This window comes from Suillus clintonianus (assembly GCF_016758775.1).
Source record: "Suillus clintonianus strain FC179 chromosome Unknown DEU56scaffold_1, whole genome shotgun sequence".
Classification (NCBI taxonomy): Eukaryota; Fungi; Basidiomycota; class Agaricomycetes; order Boletales; family Suillaceae; genus Suillus; species Suillus clintonianus.
Genome location: NW_024539225.1, coordinates 1,355,862 through 1,373,533, shown reverse-complemented (window position 1 = coordinate 1,373,533; position 17,672 = coordinate 1,355,862). Strand labels below are relative to the sequence as shown.

The 17,672-nt window shown below is 48.6% G+C and overlaps 5 protein-coding genes across 5 annotated transcripts; 3 read left to right on the top strand and 2 right to left on the bottom strand.

The window, feature by feature from the left end:
* Window positions 1–142: 142 nt before the first annotated feature.
* DEU56DRAFT_764942 (uncharacterized protein) lies at window positions 143–3,987 on the top strand. The gene is made up of 9 exons (XM_041350955.1): window positions 143–815; window positions 870–1,305; window positions 1,355–2,241; window positions 2,292–2,804; window positions 2,858–2,916; window positions 2,972–3,094; window positions 3,148–3,468; window positions 3,517–3,566; window positions 3,621–3,987. The coding sequence occupies exons 1-9, from the start codon at window positions 302–304 to the stop codon at window positions 3,754–3,756; spliced, it is 3,039 nt and encodes a 1,012-aa protein (XP_041215945.1). The 5' UTR covers window positions 143–301; the 3' UTR covers window positions 3,757–3,987.
* A 229-nt stretch (window positions 3,988–4,216) lies between these two features.
* Window positions 4,217–7,260, top strand: DEU56DRAFT_764936 (pyridine nucleotide-disulfide oxidoreductase-domain-containing protein). The gene is made up of 14 exons (XM_041350954.1): window positions 4,217–4,792; window positions 4,845–4,938; window positions 4,998–5,172; window positions 5,231–5,352; window positions 5,402–5,508; window positions 5,567–5,605; window positions 5,658–5,726; window positions 5,779–5,808; window positions 5,855–6,145; window positions 6,200–6,296; window positions 6,344–6,393; window positions 6,449–6,559; window positions 6,622–6,920; window positions 6,981–7,260. Exons 1-14 carry the CDS (start codon window positions 4,325–4,327, stop codon window positions 7,012–7,014), a joined length of 1,986 nt encoding a protein of 661 aa, XP_041215944.1. The 5' UTR covers window positions 4,217–4,324; the 3' UTR covers window positions 7,015–7,260.
* A 249-nt stretch (window positions 7,261–7,509) lies between these two features.
* Window positions 7,510–9,992, bottom strand: DEU56DRAFT_764935 (Pre-mRNA cleavage complex II protein Clp1-domain-containing protein). Its single transcript, XM_041350953.1, has 9 exons — window positions 9,637–9,992; window positions 9,453–9,566; window positions 9,107–9,391; window positions 8,809–9,055; window positions 8,639–8,749; window positions 8,492–8,592; window positions 8,237–8,435; window positions 7,976–8,177; window positions 7,510–7,884 (listed from the first exon to the last, which is right to left on the bottom strand). The coding sequence occupies exons 1-9, from the start codon at window positions 9,754–9,756 to the stop codon at window positions 7,779–7,781; spliced, it is 1,485 nt and encodes a 494-aa protein (XP_041215943.1). The 5' UTR covers window positions 9,757–9,992; the 3' UTR covers window positions 7,510–7,778.
* DEU56DRAFT_764926 (major facilitator superfamily domain-containing protein) lies at window positions 9,993–12,873 on the top strand. The gene is made up of 16 exons (XM_041350952.1): window positions 9,993–10,495; window positions 10,551–10,588; window positions 10,647–10,656; window positions 10,708–10,761; window positions 10,815–10,940; window positions 10,995–11,176; window positions 11,224–11,314; window positions 11,369–11,419; window positions 11,479–11,601; window positions 11,657–11,716; window positions 11,777–11,792; window positions 11,840–11,930; window positions 11,986–12,147; window positions 12,224–12,292; window positions 12,348–12,435; window positions 12,498–12,873. Exons 1-16 carry the CDS (start codon window positions 10,347–10,349, stop codon window positions 12,727–12,729), a joined length of 1,542 nt encoding a protein of 513 aa, XP_041215942.1. The 5' UTR covers window positions 9,993–10,346; the 3' UTR covers window positions 12,730–12,873.
* Window positions 12,874–16,577, bottom strand: DEU56DRAFT_764924 (P-loop containing nucleoside triphosphate hydrolase protein). The gene is made up of 17 exons (XM_041350951.1): window positions 16,179–16,577; window positions 16,081–16,128; window positions 15,846–16,027; window positions 15,697–15,797; window positions 15,394–15,646; window positions 15,238–15,335; window positions 15,058–15,190; window positions 14,952–15,009; window positions 14,642–14,901; window positions 14,360–14,588; window positions 14,087–14,310; window positions 13,871–14,038; window positions 13,688–13,818; window positions 13,540–13,630; window positions 13,409–13,488; window positions 13,206–13,359; window positions 12,874–13,154 (listed from the first exon to the last, which is right to left on the bottom strand). The coding sequence occupies exons 1-17, from the start codon at window positions 16,444–16,446 to the stop codon at window positions 12,993–12,995; spliced, it is 2,640 nt and encodes an 879-aa protein (XP_041215941.1). The 5' UTR covers window positions 16,447–16,577; the 3' UTR covers window positions 12,874–12,992.
* Between the last annotated feature and the right edge of the window lie 1,095 nt (window positions 16,578–17,672).

Sequence of the window (17,672 nt, the reverse complement as noted above, 5' to 3'; positions counted from 1 at the left end):
GGTCTGGAATACTATATTTTGGTTATTATAGGCTTACCAAGTCACCTGACAGAGCCCACGCCACCATATGTTTGGCTTTGTTGACGTTGTGGCAGGGGTTGAAACTGTGTCAAAACCTCCTTGCAGTGATTTCATCACCGACGACGACGACGGCTGAACGACCGAAAGGTCTTTTAACGATTCTCATTCGGACTTGCACCTCAATTTCTTCAACAAACTGGATCTTCATACTTCTCAACGACCTCCTCTAACGGGTTGGTGACAACAGATCCAATAGACTCTGGCTATTGTTACCGTGGCTATGGTTCAACGCCGTTCACCACATAGAGTATCGTTTCCTCCAAACAGCAATAATCTGGCGCGTAGACAGTACTCGCTCCGCCACACTTCCGCTGCAAAACGCGCTCTTGCTTTCGTGAATAGATTCCAGCGTTCCACAGTCAATTCCCACGCGGTGGGCGCGTCTCCACCATCATCTTCAGATACTACCGTTGATTCGCGTCCCATACTGGCTACCGTGCAGCCCAATCTGCGACGGCTGCCATCTCGTCAGTATCTTTTGATGAAAAACAGCATCCGAGATGTGAGCCAAAATCTTGACGTTCCTATTGGTTCGAAAAGGAAACGCGTCGCGTCGGTTAATGAAAACATTACTGGCGGTCGATCCGCGCGTGGGGCTCCGAAACTGAAGAAGCTTAAAGCTTCACCAATCCGAGACTCGTCCAGCGAAGAAGAGCTTAGTGATATGGAAGTTGATGTTCCTGGTCGATGGGCCGTGTCCGATGCTTCTGAGATTGACTGCGATGAAGAAGCGTGTTAGTAATTGTGCATTACTTTCTTTCGGTGCACTGATTTTTACCTGCCATCAGCCGACGAGTTTCTCATAAATGAAGCATCCTTGGGCCAGCTCAAACGTCGTCGAAAAGATGAACTCCTTCAGTTGTACACTGCAGCGGGTCTATCAGATGATGCACACAACCTTACGAAGCTGGAGCTTGCAGAAGCAATTATTGCAGCGCGAGACGATATTGTATCATTGCCTCCCTCGTCTCCTCCCGGGCGGGATGCGAGTGACTGTTCCTCGGATGAAGGAAACGCTGCAGGTGGCGAGGAAACTGACATTGGATCCAGATATCGAGTTCCTCCGGGTCTGCGGCGCCGCGCTACAGTTCATTTAGCTACAAATCAGGCGAATTCACGTTTCTTAACAACTCGCAGCTTATCTCTTGGCCATATCAACACCAGTCACTCATTCCCAGACGAGCTACACGTTGCCCCTAAGACCAATGGTGCTGCCGCCCCGACGTGAGTTGAATTGTTTGAAATGAATTCGCCCCGTTAATCTCTCGCTCAGACGACGGACAACTAGGTCCACATCCAGCCGATCTTCACCCACACCAAGTTCCTCCAACCAGCTTCCTTCCCCTCCTGCTACGAGATTGCGTTCTCGTAAGGTATCCGCCGAGGTTGTCGTTCCTCGCGGCTCCACCAGGAGTAAGGGCAAGGGCAAACAAGTTGAATTTAGTGAAGACGTCAAGATCGGTGAATCTGCTGCATTGGGCGAGGAGAGTGAGCTTACCGATCTCACTGAGCTGGAGGACAAGATTGTATCGAGCTCACCCAGTCCTCGTCGGCTACGAAGTTGGGAGAAACGTAGCGAATTTGGCGAGGATCAGGACTCTGACACGCCGAAGCAACAACGGGGAAGGACTAGACGGCAGACTTCGAAAGGGAATGAGGTAGAAAATTGTCTCGAGGACGAGGAAGAGGTCGATGAACTTATTTCATCTCCATCTCCTACTCCCCCGCCCACGCGAGGCCGAGGAACGCCCGCGAAGAGACGTCTTCGCCCTCGCAGAATACAAACACATACTCCCCCAAGTGATGGAGGGGACGGTGACGATGAAGAGGAAGCTGACGAGGAAAAAGTAGAAGAGGGCGTGGAGGCGAACGAGGAAGGGTCAAGCATGGATGATGAGGAATCAGATCAGTCGGAAGATAGCCGAGATGCCGACGGAGATGATGACGTGTATGTGGAGGAAAGTACGTCCCCTCCGCCAACAACTCCACGGAAGCTACGCAATGGGAAGGTGGTTGGGGAAGAATGTCAAGAAGAAGCGCCTGGCGAAGAGGAGGAGCAAGATGGTGACGAGTCGATCGATCTGGAAGCCGAGGATATTGACATTGACGCTGAAGGGGAGGATGAAGAGGCCGAGGAGCTTGATGAAGATGGCGATGACTGTTGGTTTGTTTTTTCCTAGTTTCTTACATTGCTAACGCATGACTTGCAGTCGATCTCGCTGTGGCCACCAAGAAGACCCTTCTCCGTATGCGTCGTGATAACCTTGTCCGGATGTGCGAGACCCGGGATCTGGATGTTGCTGGTACGAAGCCCCAGCTCGCGAGGTCACTCCTTCAGTGGCGAGATAAACGAACGAGCGAGTTTTCCTCACCCTCTTCCACTGGCACTATTCGTCCACCATCAACCGTTCACCACCGTGCTAACGGCCGGCGAAAGACCAAGAGCCGCAGCCAAAGTAACACCCCTCCGGTCCTCATGCGCTCCCACAGAGTACATCAAGACGAACCACGCACTCCTCCTATGTCAGGCGAGAATACCACTCAGCCAGAGCCAGAGCTAGAATTGGATCTCGAGAGCCTGGGTTTAGAAGATCGAGAGATTCCGCCCGACAAGCTCACGAAACTTGAGAAAATTGGAAGTGGGGGCTTTAAGGATGTTTTCATCGGCAAGTTCAAGGGCAGACGGGTCGCCATCGCAGAATTCCGAGATCAGCTCAATTCAAGTATGTCGCCCTTCCTATTCATGAGAGTTTCACGTTATGAACATGCACCGTAGTGGACATCAAAGAACTCAAACTTCTCGGTGGCTTTGATCATCCGAATATAGTTCGCTTCGTGAGTATCGTCGTGGAGACAATGTTGCTGTTGTGATTTACGCTGTGGTTTACAGCTCGGTGTCAGCATACCGGAGAACACGCGCGAGACACCCGTCATGATTGTCAGCGAGCTTTGCTCAAATGGCGACTTATTCGACTACATTCGCAATGTTCCTGCACCGTCCCTGAAAAAAGTTGTACGTACACTTGACATGCCTTTTCTGTTCTTGCCTATGCATCTTTCTCGCAGTTGAACATCATGTTGGATATTGCGCGTGGCATGGAATACCTTCATATGCGCAAGCCTTCAGTCATCCACAGAGATTGTAAATCGTCCAACATCCTCATTACTTCTCGTGGCACGGCGAAGATTGCAGACTTTGGCTTGGCTAAAGTGAAACAGTCCACGCGGTCCATGGTTCGTAGCCTGGTTGGCACTGTTAACTGGCAAGCGCCCGAGCTTTGGCATGCGCACCCCAAATACAACCACAAAGTTGATGTTTTTTCTTGCGCCATGGTGTATTGGGAAATGTTCCAATGGCACATACCAAACAAGAAGTTCCCTTGGGAGGTGAGTATAATTACCACTCTCTTCTTTCGTCGGTCTTATCTTTTCAAGGGAATGAACGAACATGCTATTTATGATATTGTTGGGGCAAAACGCCAAAGGTAAATTAATATCTTGCAGTCCAATTATTGCACACGCTGACGAGAGGCATGCAGACCGTCCATTACAGGCCTACGAAAACAATGGTGTCCGGAAATTATCGACCTCCTCGAGCGGATGTGGGCTCATGATCCTAACGATCGCCCAACTATGTCTGAAGTCGTCAAAGAGTTGGAACATATCGCCGCCTGAGGAACTCGCGCACTCTCAAGCGGACTCGAATCTTTATTCAATTATTTTCAGTCTCAAACTTGATTTTGTTGCCAACGGAAGTCCTTGGTGTGCATCGGGGATCATTGTTTATTTTGTGTCATTGGTTGTCTACACTATCATCTTCGTCATTATCATTTGCCCGCAACTTATATCCCGCATTGTACCCCTACCGTAGCAATCCAAACCCTTGCTTGAAATGTAACCAGGAGCGTTAAACATTCAACATTCTGAAAGCGATGCACCAATTGCAATGAGTCTGACAACCATGCAATTATCATAAGTACTTTACACATGCCAGAGTCTGCCAGAGTAGAGGCTCGTAAACTTGAGGCCTGAGGCTGAGGGCCTGGATTGAGTTACGTATGGGAATGATGCATGAATGGTGCTATGAATAGCTTTGATGATGTACTAGTTACAATGCTTTATGTGGTATGTAATCGCTCCGAATCCTCACTGTCACGGTCAACATCACCCAACTTAGTGCTCTTGTGTCCCTACCTACACAGGCTGACCTAGTGGTCATTCAAAGAGCGACGCTCACCCTAAAATGTATCAACTCACTCGGGTCTGCAAGCCAAGTAGGGCCAGGCTTGTTCGCTTAGGGATTGGCATACGACCACCTCTTCTCAGACCTCTCCCGAGTCGGCTATTGGCCACAGTTACACTGACACCACCGAAACCCTCAAAGCCAAGGCCACAGATACCAATCGAGCCTCTTCCGAGGTCTCGTTTACTTAGTCGTATTCTTTTAGTAGCAAAATATACCGGATATGCGGTGCTCTCTTCCACATTTGGGATTCTGTTACTAGGCGCAGGCATATTCATTCATGACGCTTTTACTTACACGAGCAAGGATGTCCACCACGTACCGGTGTTGCCTCTCGCACTGCACCCCGAGCAAGGGGGACCGAAGAACCTCCCAATCGTGAAAGCACTCGTGGATGACGTGGAGGATGATGAAGCAAAGAAACTTTTGGACAAACCGAAGTTGGTAATTGTAGGAGGAGGCTGGGGGGTAATGAGTACATCTTCTACTGGTGCTATCGCTGACATGGATATTCGACCAGGCTGTCGCTGTCCTGCAGACACTAGCTCCGGGTGAATACCACGTGACCGTCGTGTCGCCGGAAACCTTCACCACATTTACCCCGCTCTTACCTTGTGAGTAAGTGCCAAACTGGCGTTTTACAAGGTTGGCTGAACCCGCTCACGTTATGCAGCGGCTGCGGTCGGTACAGTCCAGGTTCGCACTTTGGTTGAGCCCCTACGCAAGATTGTAGCGCGTCTCCGCGGCCACTTCGTAGACGCCAAGGCTGTTGACCTTGTAATGTCTGAGCGCTTATTGGAACTGGAAACTTTGACTTCGACTGGCGAACCCCAACGTGTTTATCTTCCGTGAGTCGCCACTGTCAAACCGCTCATGTTGCTTTATATCATTAATGGCCATTTGTAGCTATGATAAACTAATCATTGCATGCGGCTCAACTTCCAGTACGCACGGCGTCACGGGTCTACAACACTGTTTCCAACTCAAGACCATATCGGATGCGCAAGCCATCCGGCGACGAATCCTCGGTATGATCTTTGGGGCATGCGCGTCCATTATTCATTTGTGGTTTTTCAGACAACTTTGAAACAGCCAGTCTTCCTACTACAACCCCTGAGGAACGCAAGCGTTTGTTATCTTTCGTCGTTTGCGGCGGCGGCCCCACAGGCGTCGAGACAGCAGCCGTACGTCGATCTATCGAAACGTTTTATATCCGGCAAAAATGAGCTTTTTTTAATGCAGGAAATATACGATTTCTGTCAAGAAGACATCGTTAACTACGTGTGTTTTGCAGCTGTTTTATCTTGAGTTGTTCCTCAATCGTGCTGTGTAGTATCCCAAGATATGCCGCGAGGAAGTCTCGATCCATGTAATCCAGTCACGCGAGCATATTCTCAACATGGTGCGTAAAACCGCTTATGAAAACTTATGTGTAAACCTTACTTTGAGCACAGTATTCGGAGGCCATCTCAAAATATGCAGAGGTATGGATAACTTCTTCAAAGTACTCCAGCTGAGCGACTCCATCAGGAAAAGTTCCGTCGTGATCGCGTCGACCTAATCACGTCTGCTAGAGTCAGTGCCGTCCACCCTGATCACGTCATGTACACCGTGCGGTCGCCGGACGGGACCATCACTGCTCACGAGATCCCGACAAATTTTGTCCTGTGGTCAACCGGCATTGCAATGAATCCCTTTACCCGTCGGGTATCTGACTTATTGCCCAATCAAGTACACAAGAAAGCGATCGAAGTTGATGCCCAACTTCGTGTAAAAGGCGCGCCGTTGGGCGATGTGTATGCTATTGGAGATTGTGCAACTGTGCGTCTATTTATACTGTTTTCTGATGCTTCATGTGGACTTCATGGCGTCTAGGGCGAGACATCCATCGTCAGCTACCTGCTGGAGTTGGTTGATGAGGCCGACAAGAACAAAGATGGCAAGATCGACTTCGATGAATTTGATTTTATGGGTATGCCAACGGCCTTCTTTAGAAAACGATGTTTTGACGGCTAGTAGTTGCAAGGATCAAACACCGGATACCCATGGCTGAGTCCCAATTACAGAAGGTCAGTTATCATACATGTTCTATGAAGGCCTTGTTGAAATGATTCTTTCGCACAGGTCCGAACATTGTTCGATTTGTATGACTCAGACGCAGACAACAGCCTTTCTTTAAATGAACTGTGCAAATTGTTGGAAGAAATTGGAAATAAGATAACAGCACTTCCTGCCGTACGTGCCTAGTGGTTTAAACGTCACATCACGGGTTGCCTTCTGACTTTGGTATTGTCCAGACCGCTCAAGTGGCTTCTCAGCAAGGAAAGTATCTCGGCAAGAAGTTAAGTCATTTAGCGAAGAAACGAGAAGTCCTCGAGGCGAACGGCATACATGACCTGGACGAGGCTGTATCCGGGCCATTCCGCTATACTCATCTCGGCAGTCTCGCATATATTGGTAACGCCGCAGTCTTCGATCTAGGCAATCTGTCATTCATGGGCGGCCTCGCCGCGATGTACGCATGGCGAAGCATTTACTGGAGCGAGCAGGTTTCGGCCAGGACACGGTTTCTCTTAATGATAGACTGGATCATTCGGTATGGGCATTGCATTCTGTATTCGCGCAAACGCTGATGCCTTGCTCCTTGCATTCGCAGTGGTGTCTGGGGTCGTGACTTGTCCAGGCTTTGATGAGACTGGATACTATACTGTATTGCAATGTCGTCCTTCATCCCGTTCATTCTCGGCGCTCATTACACATTTCTTCTCTTTATGATGTATACGGGTAATCATCACTTCGCTGGATTCGACGTAGAACAGACCCTCAGAGTACGATTCCATGGAGTCTTTTCATTTCTGCCAACCACAGGATCTTAGAATGGCTGTCTTGCCTATCCTTGGCTGGGTGGAGTGAATCTCATGCGGCCACCCCAACGCCAATGGTTGATTTAGGACAACCGACTCGGTTGTTGTGGGACAAGGAAGAATTCAAACCTGCACGCAAAATGGTACTTGTAGTATCATCAATATGCCATATGGATATTGAAGTCGGCCGGTAAGGGAGCGCTGAGCTCCGACCCGAAAAATGCTGCTCTAGGCTTGACTGTGCTGTGCTAGTGGAGTGTGAATGTATGGCATTCTGCAGGGGCGGAATCGCTGCTGTTATGATAAAAGCGCGTTTACCTGGTAGAAGAGGATTGGCACGTAGTAACATATTTCACTAGGTCATTGTGAAACCACGATCATCCCGCTTCAAACCGAAAATCAGAACTGTTCGGAACTGCAGACCTTGCGAAGCATGTCGTCGAAATAATGATTCGGCTCTCTATCTTGCAAGAAACCATGTTATAATGACGCGAAAGGCTGTGCCCTGTCCCTCAGTCATGTGTCTGCTCAAGGACTCCGTGTACAAGAATCCTCAAAGAATGATCCCATACAGTCTTTTTTGTTCGCATTTATTCCTGCCAATCAAAGGACCCCAGAAGAGCTGTCTTGCCGACAAGTGATCCTTGGTTGGGCGCGAGTATCGTCATCTTTCGGTTGGGAATATCAATGCTGGTACTACATGGACAAGGCAGGGGGAGTAAGCAATGGCAAGAGAAAGAAAATGAAAATTAACCGAAACCACGCAGAGAAATGCAAGAAGACGTACACAACAAGGAAGCCAACCACACTCAAGTCCAATATTTCTTCGTCGTAGCGCTCGGACTCATCCGGGTTGAAGGGTGCAAGCAAGGCGAGGATGGAATTAAGAAGGCCCGAGCTGCTGGATGCAGGATCAACGAGCACGGGCTGCATTTCCGACAGCATCCGCGCAGCACCAATAGGCAATGCGGAAGAGGGAGCCATGCTCTCTAAGGCGGGCGGTCTCGAATATCAGCCACGTGTTGATGCATGCAGAAACATTGCCTACCGGCACCGATGCGATAGATTGACAAATCCCCAAATTTGATGATGCATGAGGATGGCGAAAGGACGAGATCTGCGACCGCTTCGCCTCCAACCATTGCGGAGGTTATGCCAGGGGGTGGGTCTATTTTTTGGCCGTACATATAAGTATGCAACTGGTACTTGTGCACGCGTTCCCGATAACTGTGGTCCAATTCAACGACCTGGTTGGTCGGGAGTTGTGAGGTACAAATTCAACGGGATCGATAAGAGCACGTACTCCTCCTGACTTTGGTATTTTGACCACTGTAAGCCGGTTGCTAAATAGCCGTTGCATTTCGACGGTCAACTTTTCGTGTCCGACCACGAGAATTATATTGACTATCATCGAGTCAGGTGAAGTACCAATGTATTCAATAAATCGCACTTCTGAAAGCATCGACACATGCTTTTATGAGCGTATGCCTGCTGTCTGGCGCGATGCCAGAACTAGATGCGAAAGATGACGGTGTGTCGACAATTAAACCCGATACGCGCGCTAGACATCCACGATCATTGATTGTTCTGCGCTCGAGACAGAAACTAATTGTGCCGCACCCTCCGGATCATCGTCATCTCGTTCTCTGATATTTTCTCCCAGATTTCGGATAAGTCGGTCTAGCAGAACTGGATTCCGTTTAGTTTCTGCATGTCCGTACCAATAGCTTAGCGGTATCAAGGCGTTCGAGGAGAGCGCGGTAGGAGCTGATGTAGCAGCAGAGCCAAGAGGATTAGCGGGTGACGCTGTAGCTATAGGGCTGCGAATTGGAGCGGCCGAAATTGCTCCAGGAACTGCCCAACCACCCTGACTTGCGACTCAACACAAAAAAGATAGACCCGTTCCTCGCATGCTCACCTCACTCGGATCGACATTTACCAATACCGGGGACCAGTTCTGCCCTGCCCTAACAGCATAATTTGTCAGAATTTTGCATACTGATGTCTTTCCTGAGTTCTCGGGACCAAGAACAAGGACTCTTGGTGGCTCTGCGTTTGCATTCGCATCATCATCTGAAGCAGGAGACCCATGCAAAACACGGAGTGCTCTGACACGCATTTGTTCGAACGCAATGTGTACATTTGCATATGGCGCCATAGGGGTTTCCTCAGATACATATTCGGTGGAGGGGTGGCCTGTAATGTGCTAAACGAATAGATCAGCGACGCGAGTTGTGAGCAACGACACGAGCTTTAGCACTTATCTCCAAAGTACAACCCTGCCAGGTGAAGACTGCGGCCCTGCATTCGGTCCCAAAAAGATATGTTTTTCCCTCTGCGAGTTCTGCGCCGAAGACTTCGGCCTGTCCACGAGCCAGCTGAGGAGCGGGTTCAGAAGATTCGGGGGCGGCCTGGAATGAATTTGCCTCGTGGTTGTGCACCACGTACCTTGATTGCTAGTGAGGTACCAGGATCGAGCTCGAACCTATACTCTGTCTCCGGCTCAAGAACCCACTCTTTCATGTCAGGTTGAGTTCCATCAAAATGTTGCAGTGAATCAGACATCATAGACCACTAAGTGATGTCTCTCAACACAGAAACTAGTATTGGTGACAACTTGAAATTGAGATTCTTCTACAGACGGAATGAGATCGAATGCGGTCTCCTTCGCAGCTTCGTGTGAGCTCAGATCAATCTGCGTTGTTCCACGACGCACGCGGGGACGACGTATTTGTGGAAGGTTCTGATTGCGACGGATGGAAGTGAAGGGCAAGGAAGCAACGCAGATGAGCCTGCGAGCAATTTCGCTGGTTTTTGAGCCAAATTCTAAGTTTTGGATGCAAGTTTGGCAAGAGTTGGGTCTTCTCATCTTCGAGAGCTTCCAAGTTCTATTCTCAAGACGTCTAATAGCGTTCAATCCAAGCTTCTTCGTGTCCAAGGTGCCGCCGACAACGGATGATACCTTCAGCTCGAGATGGCTTCTGCACCCGCCGGCACCACTAATTTGATCACTCTAACAGCCTACGTGATCTCCTCAACTGGATCGCTCACGTTTCATTGATCAGAAATGCCGTAAAGGCGCGGCAGCCTTAGAGGCTAGAGCTTATAAACTCTAAGCCCAAACTCACCTTCTTCTTTCCCTGTTCCTCCAATCAACCATGGACTCAACCAGCAACAGTTCTGAGAAAAGGGAAGATCACAATACCCATGCGTCAAGCACAGTACACAGCTACGACGTAGATGTCGGCACCCAGCTGATCGATGAGACAGACAGCCCCCTCACTCCACAGGAGGCCTCTCGGCTCAGGTATGTCGTTCCATCCTCAGTACCACTTAGACCTTCCATTCATAGGTTCTCACAGGGCCAAGATTGATTGGCATATTATGCCATTCATGTGTAGTAAGTCTTTGAGACCCTCGACTCGGAAGCTGTTCGCTTATTGAAGACCCATGGACAGTCATGTACTTGTGAGTATCTTACCACCAAATTGCTACGTTTCGGTTGAATGCCCTCTGTAGAATCACGTTCATGGATAAAACCACTCTGGGAGAGGCAGCGGTGCTGGGGATAATGTGCGTGTTGCCCACATGTCAAATTTGTGTGGACTAACCTCATACTATGTCAGCGATGATGCACATTTAACTACTAATCAATTTGACTGGCTTGGCACAATATTTTATCTAAGCTACCTCGTTTTTCAATACCCCCAGAACTTGGCATTGCAGCGCTACCCTGTTGGAAAATGGATGAGGTACACCCAGCATTAATTACATGCAGTACATTCCTTGTTCTGACGGGCATTTAGCATCAATATCTTCCTGTGGGCCGTGGTCCTACTATGTCATGCTGCTTGCAAATCTTTCGGAGCATTGTTCGCCTTGCGCTTCTTGCTGGGAATGTGCGAAGGTGCCATCACCCCCGGCTTTATGATTGTCACATCAATGTTCTTCACACATGCTGAGCAAACGAGGCGTGTCGGTTATTGGTGTACGTTCTGGATTCATTTGTTCATTCTATCGTCTCATGTTCTTCAGTCTTGATGAACGGTTTCGCTGTGATCATTCTGGGTTTCGTCAGCTATGGCCTCCTACACACGCATATGACCACCTTCATGCCCTGGCAATGGTGAGCCATGCAATCTTACATGATTCGGGGGTGTACCTTATTGTTCGCAAAAAGGCTCATGATTATCACTGGTATCATTACATTGATCACCTCCGTGCTCTTCTGGTGCGTATTAATCACGATCGTCATGCAGATTACCTATTCACACCTTTCAATTTAAAAAGGTTTTTCTTCCCTGATTCACCCGCCACCGCTTGGTTCTTAACTCCAGAAGAGAGAGTCGCGGCGATTCGCAGAATTCAAGTGAATCAAAGTGGCGTAGAGAACAAGCATTTCAAGACGGAACAGTCAGTTGAAACATCCCTTGTTCGTGATGGCACCATGTCATTTTCTCTTCGGCAGGTTCCTCGAAACCATCAAGGATCCTAAGACGTGGTTAATGGCATTCTTTGCAGGGTCTGCGTACGTTTTTGAACCATTACGTATTCGCGTATCAAAATGTTCACCCGTTTTTTGTTTCAGAAACATTGTGAATTCTGTAAGATATTGTTTAATAATTCGAGCTTACATACTGACGCATCTAAGCTCACTAATCAACGCCAGTTGATTGTCGCACAATTCGGTTTCAACGATATCCAGACAACTCTCCTTGGATGTGTCGATGGTGTGGTCGAAAGTGTGTCGTCTCTTTATGTTGTACGATACCTTTTTCATGTCACTGTGCAACGCAGTTCTTACCATTTGGCTGGGAGTGGTTCTTGCTTCACAACCATCCATCGGCAGATCATATGCTGGTGTGCTAATGTACATCCCCGCGATACTCGGCGCGATACTAGTTAGCACACTTCCGTTCTCCAACAAAATAGGCTTACTATTCTCGTACTGGATTTCAAGTACGTTTCACGACTTCATTCAGGGAAGCCCCTCGAGGTGGAAACCACTGATGGACTTTTTATTTTTATCGTTCAGTCTTTGCGATTGCGCCATTCACTATTTTCCTTGGTTGGGTTGGTTCAATAACATCTGGACATACGAAACGTATGGGCCGTTTATTTTTACCGCATATAGTCACAGGCCACTAACGTCTACACAGGGATCACCACCAATGCCATCGTCCTGTGCTCATACGCGATTGGCAATGCCGTTAGTCAGTTTATGTGGAAGGCACAGTATCAACCCAGGTGAGTCCATGACTCGCCGCCCGGCATCGCCGATCACGCAGGCCACGCTAAACTTGATTTAGGAATCACGTTCCTTGGGCTGTGATCGCATCATGCAATTTTGCTGCTGGTATCGCCCTGGTGGTCCTTCGTTTCATGCTCGCCAGTGATAACACGAAACGAGACCGTGAAACCCCCGATGACAAGCACGGTGCGGTGTATATACTGGACGAATCGGGCACGGAGAGGAGGGTGGACAAAGCCTTCCTCGATCTCACAGACAAACAAAACCGCGATTTCCGCTATGTTCTATAGGTGTTGCCCTCGTCACTCATCTAAAGCGTAATTTCCCGCCAAAAAAATATCTTCGGATTTCCAGTTCTTTGTCCTCAGCTTGTGTCGATGCCGTTTTGATTTTCATTGTTACATCTTGTGCATAATTCTGTATTATTTGGTACTTCAGTGTTTGCTATAATTCCAGGGCTAAAAAAACGTTCCGAATCCTGATATACTCCTTGTACAAAATCAAGTTCTACTGTATGCTATGACTCCGTCTGGTACAATAACTTCGGATTTGATCAAAGAAACGATGAAACCTTCGTCGGCCGTCGAACAGCCGCCGAGTTGCCTTCGAGATGCTTATATGCAATGCGAAAATCAGGGACTACCTTTTTCGACGTCGACGACCTCCTTGAATCTATCTTGACGGCGATCGGCCTTCCAAAGAAGTCTACAGGCGGCTAGTTGACGAATTTAGCAGATGATCCGCACAATACATAATTTATCCTAACCTTGTCTGCAATGTCCAATTTCTCAGAAGTGCGTGCTCGTTTGTTTTTGGGGCCTGGCTCAGAGGAGGCATCCAAGCGGCGCAGTTCATCGCCACCTTCGGTGACTTCCATGGGCTCAGGAGCTTCGTCGACATTTTCCGTGTTGCTCTTCCTTCTAACGGCCAAATGAGCGCCACAGACACTGAATGAACAGATAGACTGACGTTTTAAAGAAGTTGGCTTTTGCGTGTTCCTTTCCTCTCTCCACAGCGTCCGCTTGCTTTGCGACGAGTGCGGCGTCAATCTTGGGGATTAAGTTAGAAAGATAATCTGATATTCATTCAAAGTCACAAACCTCAGCTGCGACCAACTGCCGAACAGCATATCGGGAGACTGCGATATCTGCTGCGCGCTTGCCGTCGTAGGTAATAAAAACATCGATTGGACTATGCGGATAAATTAAATCAGTCAGCAGCGAAGGATGTGTCGTCGGGCAGACTCACGGGTCAAGCCTGTACACATTTTGGCCATCCTCAGCTTTCTCTTGCACAAAGCGAAGTTCGAAAGCCACCATGATCTCCACCAGGCGCAAGAGCAATGCTCTTTCCTGTGGCTTGATTACTTGACTGTTAACCTGAAACATATATATCTTGAGATGGCAAGCAAGTGCGGCACGTTCCACTCACTGGTCGCAAAGGAGGGGATATTATACGATTGATGAATGGCGCAAATTCGAGTTGTAAGACTTGACCTGTGACGAGGTGTCTGTTGGCCCCTGCAATCCGACCGGTAGAGCGGATACCATTCGATAACGATTTATAAATTTCTTCGTTTGCGCGCGTTAGCTGGAAGTTCTACTGAAAATAAATATCATGCAATCATGTGAGAAGGTAAACGCTCACATCCCAGTCCGAATTATCTCGTTCTACCCGCTTTTCCCCCCGCTCTCGGAATAGAGGATGGAAAGGGACCAGAAAATACGACAAGTATGTATGCAACGCGAAGTCCCCGTCCGTATACATGACCGATGAAAAGGAGTCGAAGGTAGTCAGCCACTCCCCAGCCTTCTCGTAGTGGTCCAAGTTCGCATCGTGCCGGTGGCAATTGATATAATGCGCAAAGCAACCTATCCTTGGGTAAATGAATGTAATAGATGTCGCGGAATTTGCACTGACCATTTGCAATACTTGCAGGATTATTCAATCCTTCAATTGCATGGCTTAGGCGGTTCACATATCGCGCCTCTTCTTCTTCGCCCATACCAAGCTCCTTGATACGTTTTCGGGATAAAGGGGCAAATATTTCGTTGATTACGGAAGTTGCTGTAGTGTCCCCCTCCTTCATGCCTACTGTAGCACGGCGAATTAGAGGTTCGGTTACCTCATCATTGCGAGACTTGATGAACTATGAAGATTGAGCGTTTTGTAAGCGTAGTGGCACACCATGTCAATACACACCTGCAGAGTATTGAGACAACCTCGAAGGTCGCCTTTGGCCACGCCAACCAGGGTACTCAGTGCCCTGGTGTCAGCCCGCAACCCTTCCAACTCGCAAATCTCGCGGAGACGCTTGACGATATGACTGTCGGCAAGTCTCGTATACCGGATTTGCCGGGCGTGAGGACGGAGTTTGGCAAGTGCATTCGCATTTTGGTCATTACATATGCATATTATCGGGCGAAGCAGTGGACGCTTGTCTTTCTGGTCGCTCTTCTTCCCTACCAAAACAAGTTCGGGCGTGTGTCATCATTCCAATGAGAAAGCTTACGTTTGTTCTTTGGCTTGTCAAAGGTGAGCGAAACCAGCTTGTTCACAAATCCACTTGACTGGTAAGATGCGTCAGCGAACAGTCAGGATCATTCATTAACACATACATTGTCCCCGCCTCCTGTGGCTCCATCTATTTCGTCGATGATGAGTAACATAGGTTTCACGCTTCCTACTGCAGACCCCGATTCCAGCGCCGGTCGTATTCGCTCGTCGATGACCTGCGCAGAGCGCGCATCACTGTGGTGAGTGAGCACTAGACAGAAAGCTCTGTTGAAGAAACAGACCTCGCGTTTATCTCCATTACTTCATATCCCGCCTGCTTCGCGACAACATGAGCTAATGTCGTCTTACCAAGCCCAGGGGGACCGGATATTAGCAGTAGCTGCCAAGGCCACCAATAAATAAATGTGCACATTCTGTTGCATTTTATGAATCGTTACCTTTTCTCGTGGCCGGTGGTATTCATCGTCAGGGTTATAGTTCTCATCATCTTCCCGCAACCTCTTCTTGCTCTTCTTCTTACCGAATACGCACCAGTCCCACTGCTTTACCCAAGCCATTGTTTCACGAGCAACACGCTCATTACCTAACAGATCTGTGAATTTTCGAGGGCGATATCGATCTACCCAAAGTGTATCCTCCGGCACTGGGCTTGAGGGTTTGTGTGACTGGGAAACTCCAGTAGTGGTTTTCCTGCGAGAAGATATGAGGTCATATTCCCCATGAACTCACAAAAGACACACTTAATTGGCAACTTCGAAGCAGTAGCAGCCGATAGCTCGTCCTTGAGTCTGTGTATAGGCACATCCAATAGATTGCTCAGTCGTGTTGGAGCAGAAGAAATCTGAGCGCAATGAGCATAGTGAAGGTAGGGAATGCATTAGCATCATGCCTTCTGTGTTGTCCCTATGTACCGCTTTCGCCCTATATGTATCGCGTTTCCATCATATGTTGTAGCACGAAGCGAAGCACGTATGTGCGTAGGGATAAATGACCTGGAGGATGAAGACACGGTATCGCGAGGACTCTTTGGAATGACACCCAGGATGTCTGATATGGGAGGGAAGTGATCATCTGGAGGACCGTAATGAGTCAATGAGCAGAATCGGGCCATGCAAATTTCCGACCTTGTGATTCATATGACATCCCACTTGATGTCAAAGTGTCGGTTTGCGCTGATAGACTAAGAGTCAGCAGCAAGCCACAGGAGTGCATGTCAACTCACATCCGTCCACATCCTGCGATCCCAGCAATCCGTTTGATCGAAATGCGTTCTTCTTATCTGCTTGACCATGTGCACTCTGCTCATCTACACCTTCAAGCTCCTGCGCTCGTTCTTCTGGTTGTCCATGGATTGGGGCAGCACACAGCCCACCCAGAAGGCCATTCGATATGAATCCAGAGCTGAGTCCATCTGTCGTAGATGACGAGCCAAGCAACGAGGTCGAGGGGCCGGGCCCAAGCAGTCCAGTTGCTACAAACATATTTACCATGACAGACTTTAGTGATGTAGTAACTTTGAGGCCTGCAGCAGTCGCGTCGAAACACGCGTCACCGTGGGAATACTGACGCGACGCGTCTGTGGCTGCAGTTTCTCAAAGAATTCACGCAACCAAGCTCAGTCCTGCAAGCGGATCATCCCTTTCTCAATGTTCTCTCACCGTGTCACTGTCAGTAAGGTGGCTCGAAAGCTGTGCTTCCGCTTCAAGATTTGGTTTCACTGGTAAACTGACTTAGGATATTTGTTGAGGTCTGTCTAGGTGTATACGTGGTCTGCCTATGGGGGTGTCCTGCCGCTCGCGTCCAAAGACAGTGTAGTACTAATGGTTATTCCTGTGCTACAGGCTAGGTGATTGGGTTATGGATGAGTAAGTCTTCGCCGCAAAATGTTCGAAAACTTTATTAGTACCAAACAGATATATCCTGTGACTCTTCGTTCTTCGACGACTTGCACTCACTGCGTTGCGGAAACCCGTCGTGGTCAATGGGGAACAGGACTAAGGCGTACCGCATGTGCCGCTTGTAAAAACTGACACAAAGCTCAGCGTTGTGGATAAACCGCTATATTATCAATGTACCTGACACAAAGCTAGAGACAGAATAAAGTAAGAATGATGCGGCGTGCACGACGAATACTAAACATACCTCAGCGTTGTGGATAAACCGCTGAGGTACAAACAATGGGAAACAGTAAAGATAAAGGTATCAAACGGATATGGAATGCGATGACTAATGAGAGTGACTTGTCGATGTTGAAATGTCAACACACCCCCACAACGAGACAATGAAAGAGAGAGAAAAGAAGCGAGAGGGGAAAAAAAAAAAAAAACAACATCATGTGGAGACAAGTGCAAGACCAGAGCGATGATGTGTGAACGCGGGGCGAGGTAGGACTTTGGTAAAAATATCGGCAGTGTTCTTATGAGTCGATAACCAGACGGGAAGGAATGTATTCTCCTCGACATGACGCCTGATGAAGTGATATCTGAGATCGATGTGTTTCGTACGGATGTGATTCGCGGCCTCTTTTGAAAGCGCTATTGCGCCTGCGTTGTCGGCGAACAAACGCAAGGGAAGGGTGAGGGGGATTGAGAGGCAGCCAAGGAAAGATTGAATCCATAGACCGTCTTGAATCGCTGCGGTAAGTGCCATGTATTCGGCCTCAGTGGATGAGAGGGCGTGCGTAGTTTGTTTCTTGGCAGAATGTGATATGGGGCCG

Bases quoted from the DNA above. Each gene is read 5' to 3' on its own strand.
- DEU56DRAFT_764926 (XM_041350952.1), top strand. From the start codon at position 10,347: ATGGACTCAACCAGCAACAGTTCTGAGAAAAGGGAAGATCACAATACC. The intron at 10,762-10,814 runs GTGCGTGTTGCC...ATACTATGTCAG, and splicing joins GCAGCGGTGCTGGGGATAAT to CGATGATGCACATTTAACTA. The intron at 11,177-11,223 runs GTACGTTCTGGA...CATGTTCTTCAG, and splicing joins GAGGCGTGTCGGTTATTGGT to TCTTGATGAACGGTTTCGCT.
- DEU56DRAFT_764924 (XM_041350951.1), bottom strand. From the start codon at position 16,446: ATGGTAAATATGTTTGTAGCAACTGGACTGCTTGGGCCCGGCCCCTCG. The intron at 15,336-15,393 runs GTAACGATTCAT...TGGCCTTGGCAG, and splicing joins ACCACCGGCCACGAGAAAAG to CTACTGCTAATATCCGGTCC. The intron at 14,039-14,086 runs GTGAGCGTTTAC...TATTTTCAGTAG, and splicing joins GAGATAATTCGGACTGGGAT to AACTTCCAGCTAACGCGCGC.
- DEU56DRAFT_764942 (XM_041350955.1), top strand. From the start codon at position 302: ATGGTTCAACGCCGTTCACCACATAGAGTATCGTTTCCTCCAAACAGC. The intron at 2,917-2,971 runs GTGAGTATCGTC...TGTGGTTTACAG, and splicing joins ATCCGAATATAGTTCGCTTC to CTCGGTGTCAGCATACCGGA. The intron at 3,095-3,147 runs GTACGTACACTT...TCTTTCTCGCAG, and splicing joins CACCGTCCCTGAAAAAAGTT to TTGAACATCATGTTGGATAT.
- DEU56DRAFT_764935 (XM_041350953.1), bottom strand. From the start codon at position 9,756: ATGATGTCTGATTCACTGCAACATTTTGATGGAACTCAACCTGACATG. The intron at 9,567-9,636 runs GTACGTGGTGCA...CCCGCTCCTCAG, and splicing joins GTACCTCACTAGCAATCAAG to CTGGCTCGTGGACAGGCCGA. The intron at 9,056-9,106 runs GTGAGCATGCGA...GTCGCAAGTCAG, and splicing joins TAAATGTCGATCCGAGTGAG to GGTGGTTGGGCAGTTCCTGG.
- DEU56DRAFT_764936 (XM_041350954.1), top strand. From the start codon at position 4,325: ATGTATCAACTCACTCGGGTCTGCAAGCCAAGTAGGGCCAGGCTTGTT. The intron at 4,939-4,997 runs GTGAGTAAGTGC...CACGTTATGCAG, and splicing joins ATTTACCCCGCTCTTACCTT to CGGCTGCGGTCGGTACAGTC. The intron at 5,809-5,854 runs GTATGGATAACT...CGACTCCATCAG, and splicing joins CCATCTCAAAATATGCAGAG to GAAAAGTTCCGTCGTGATCG.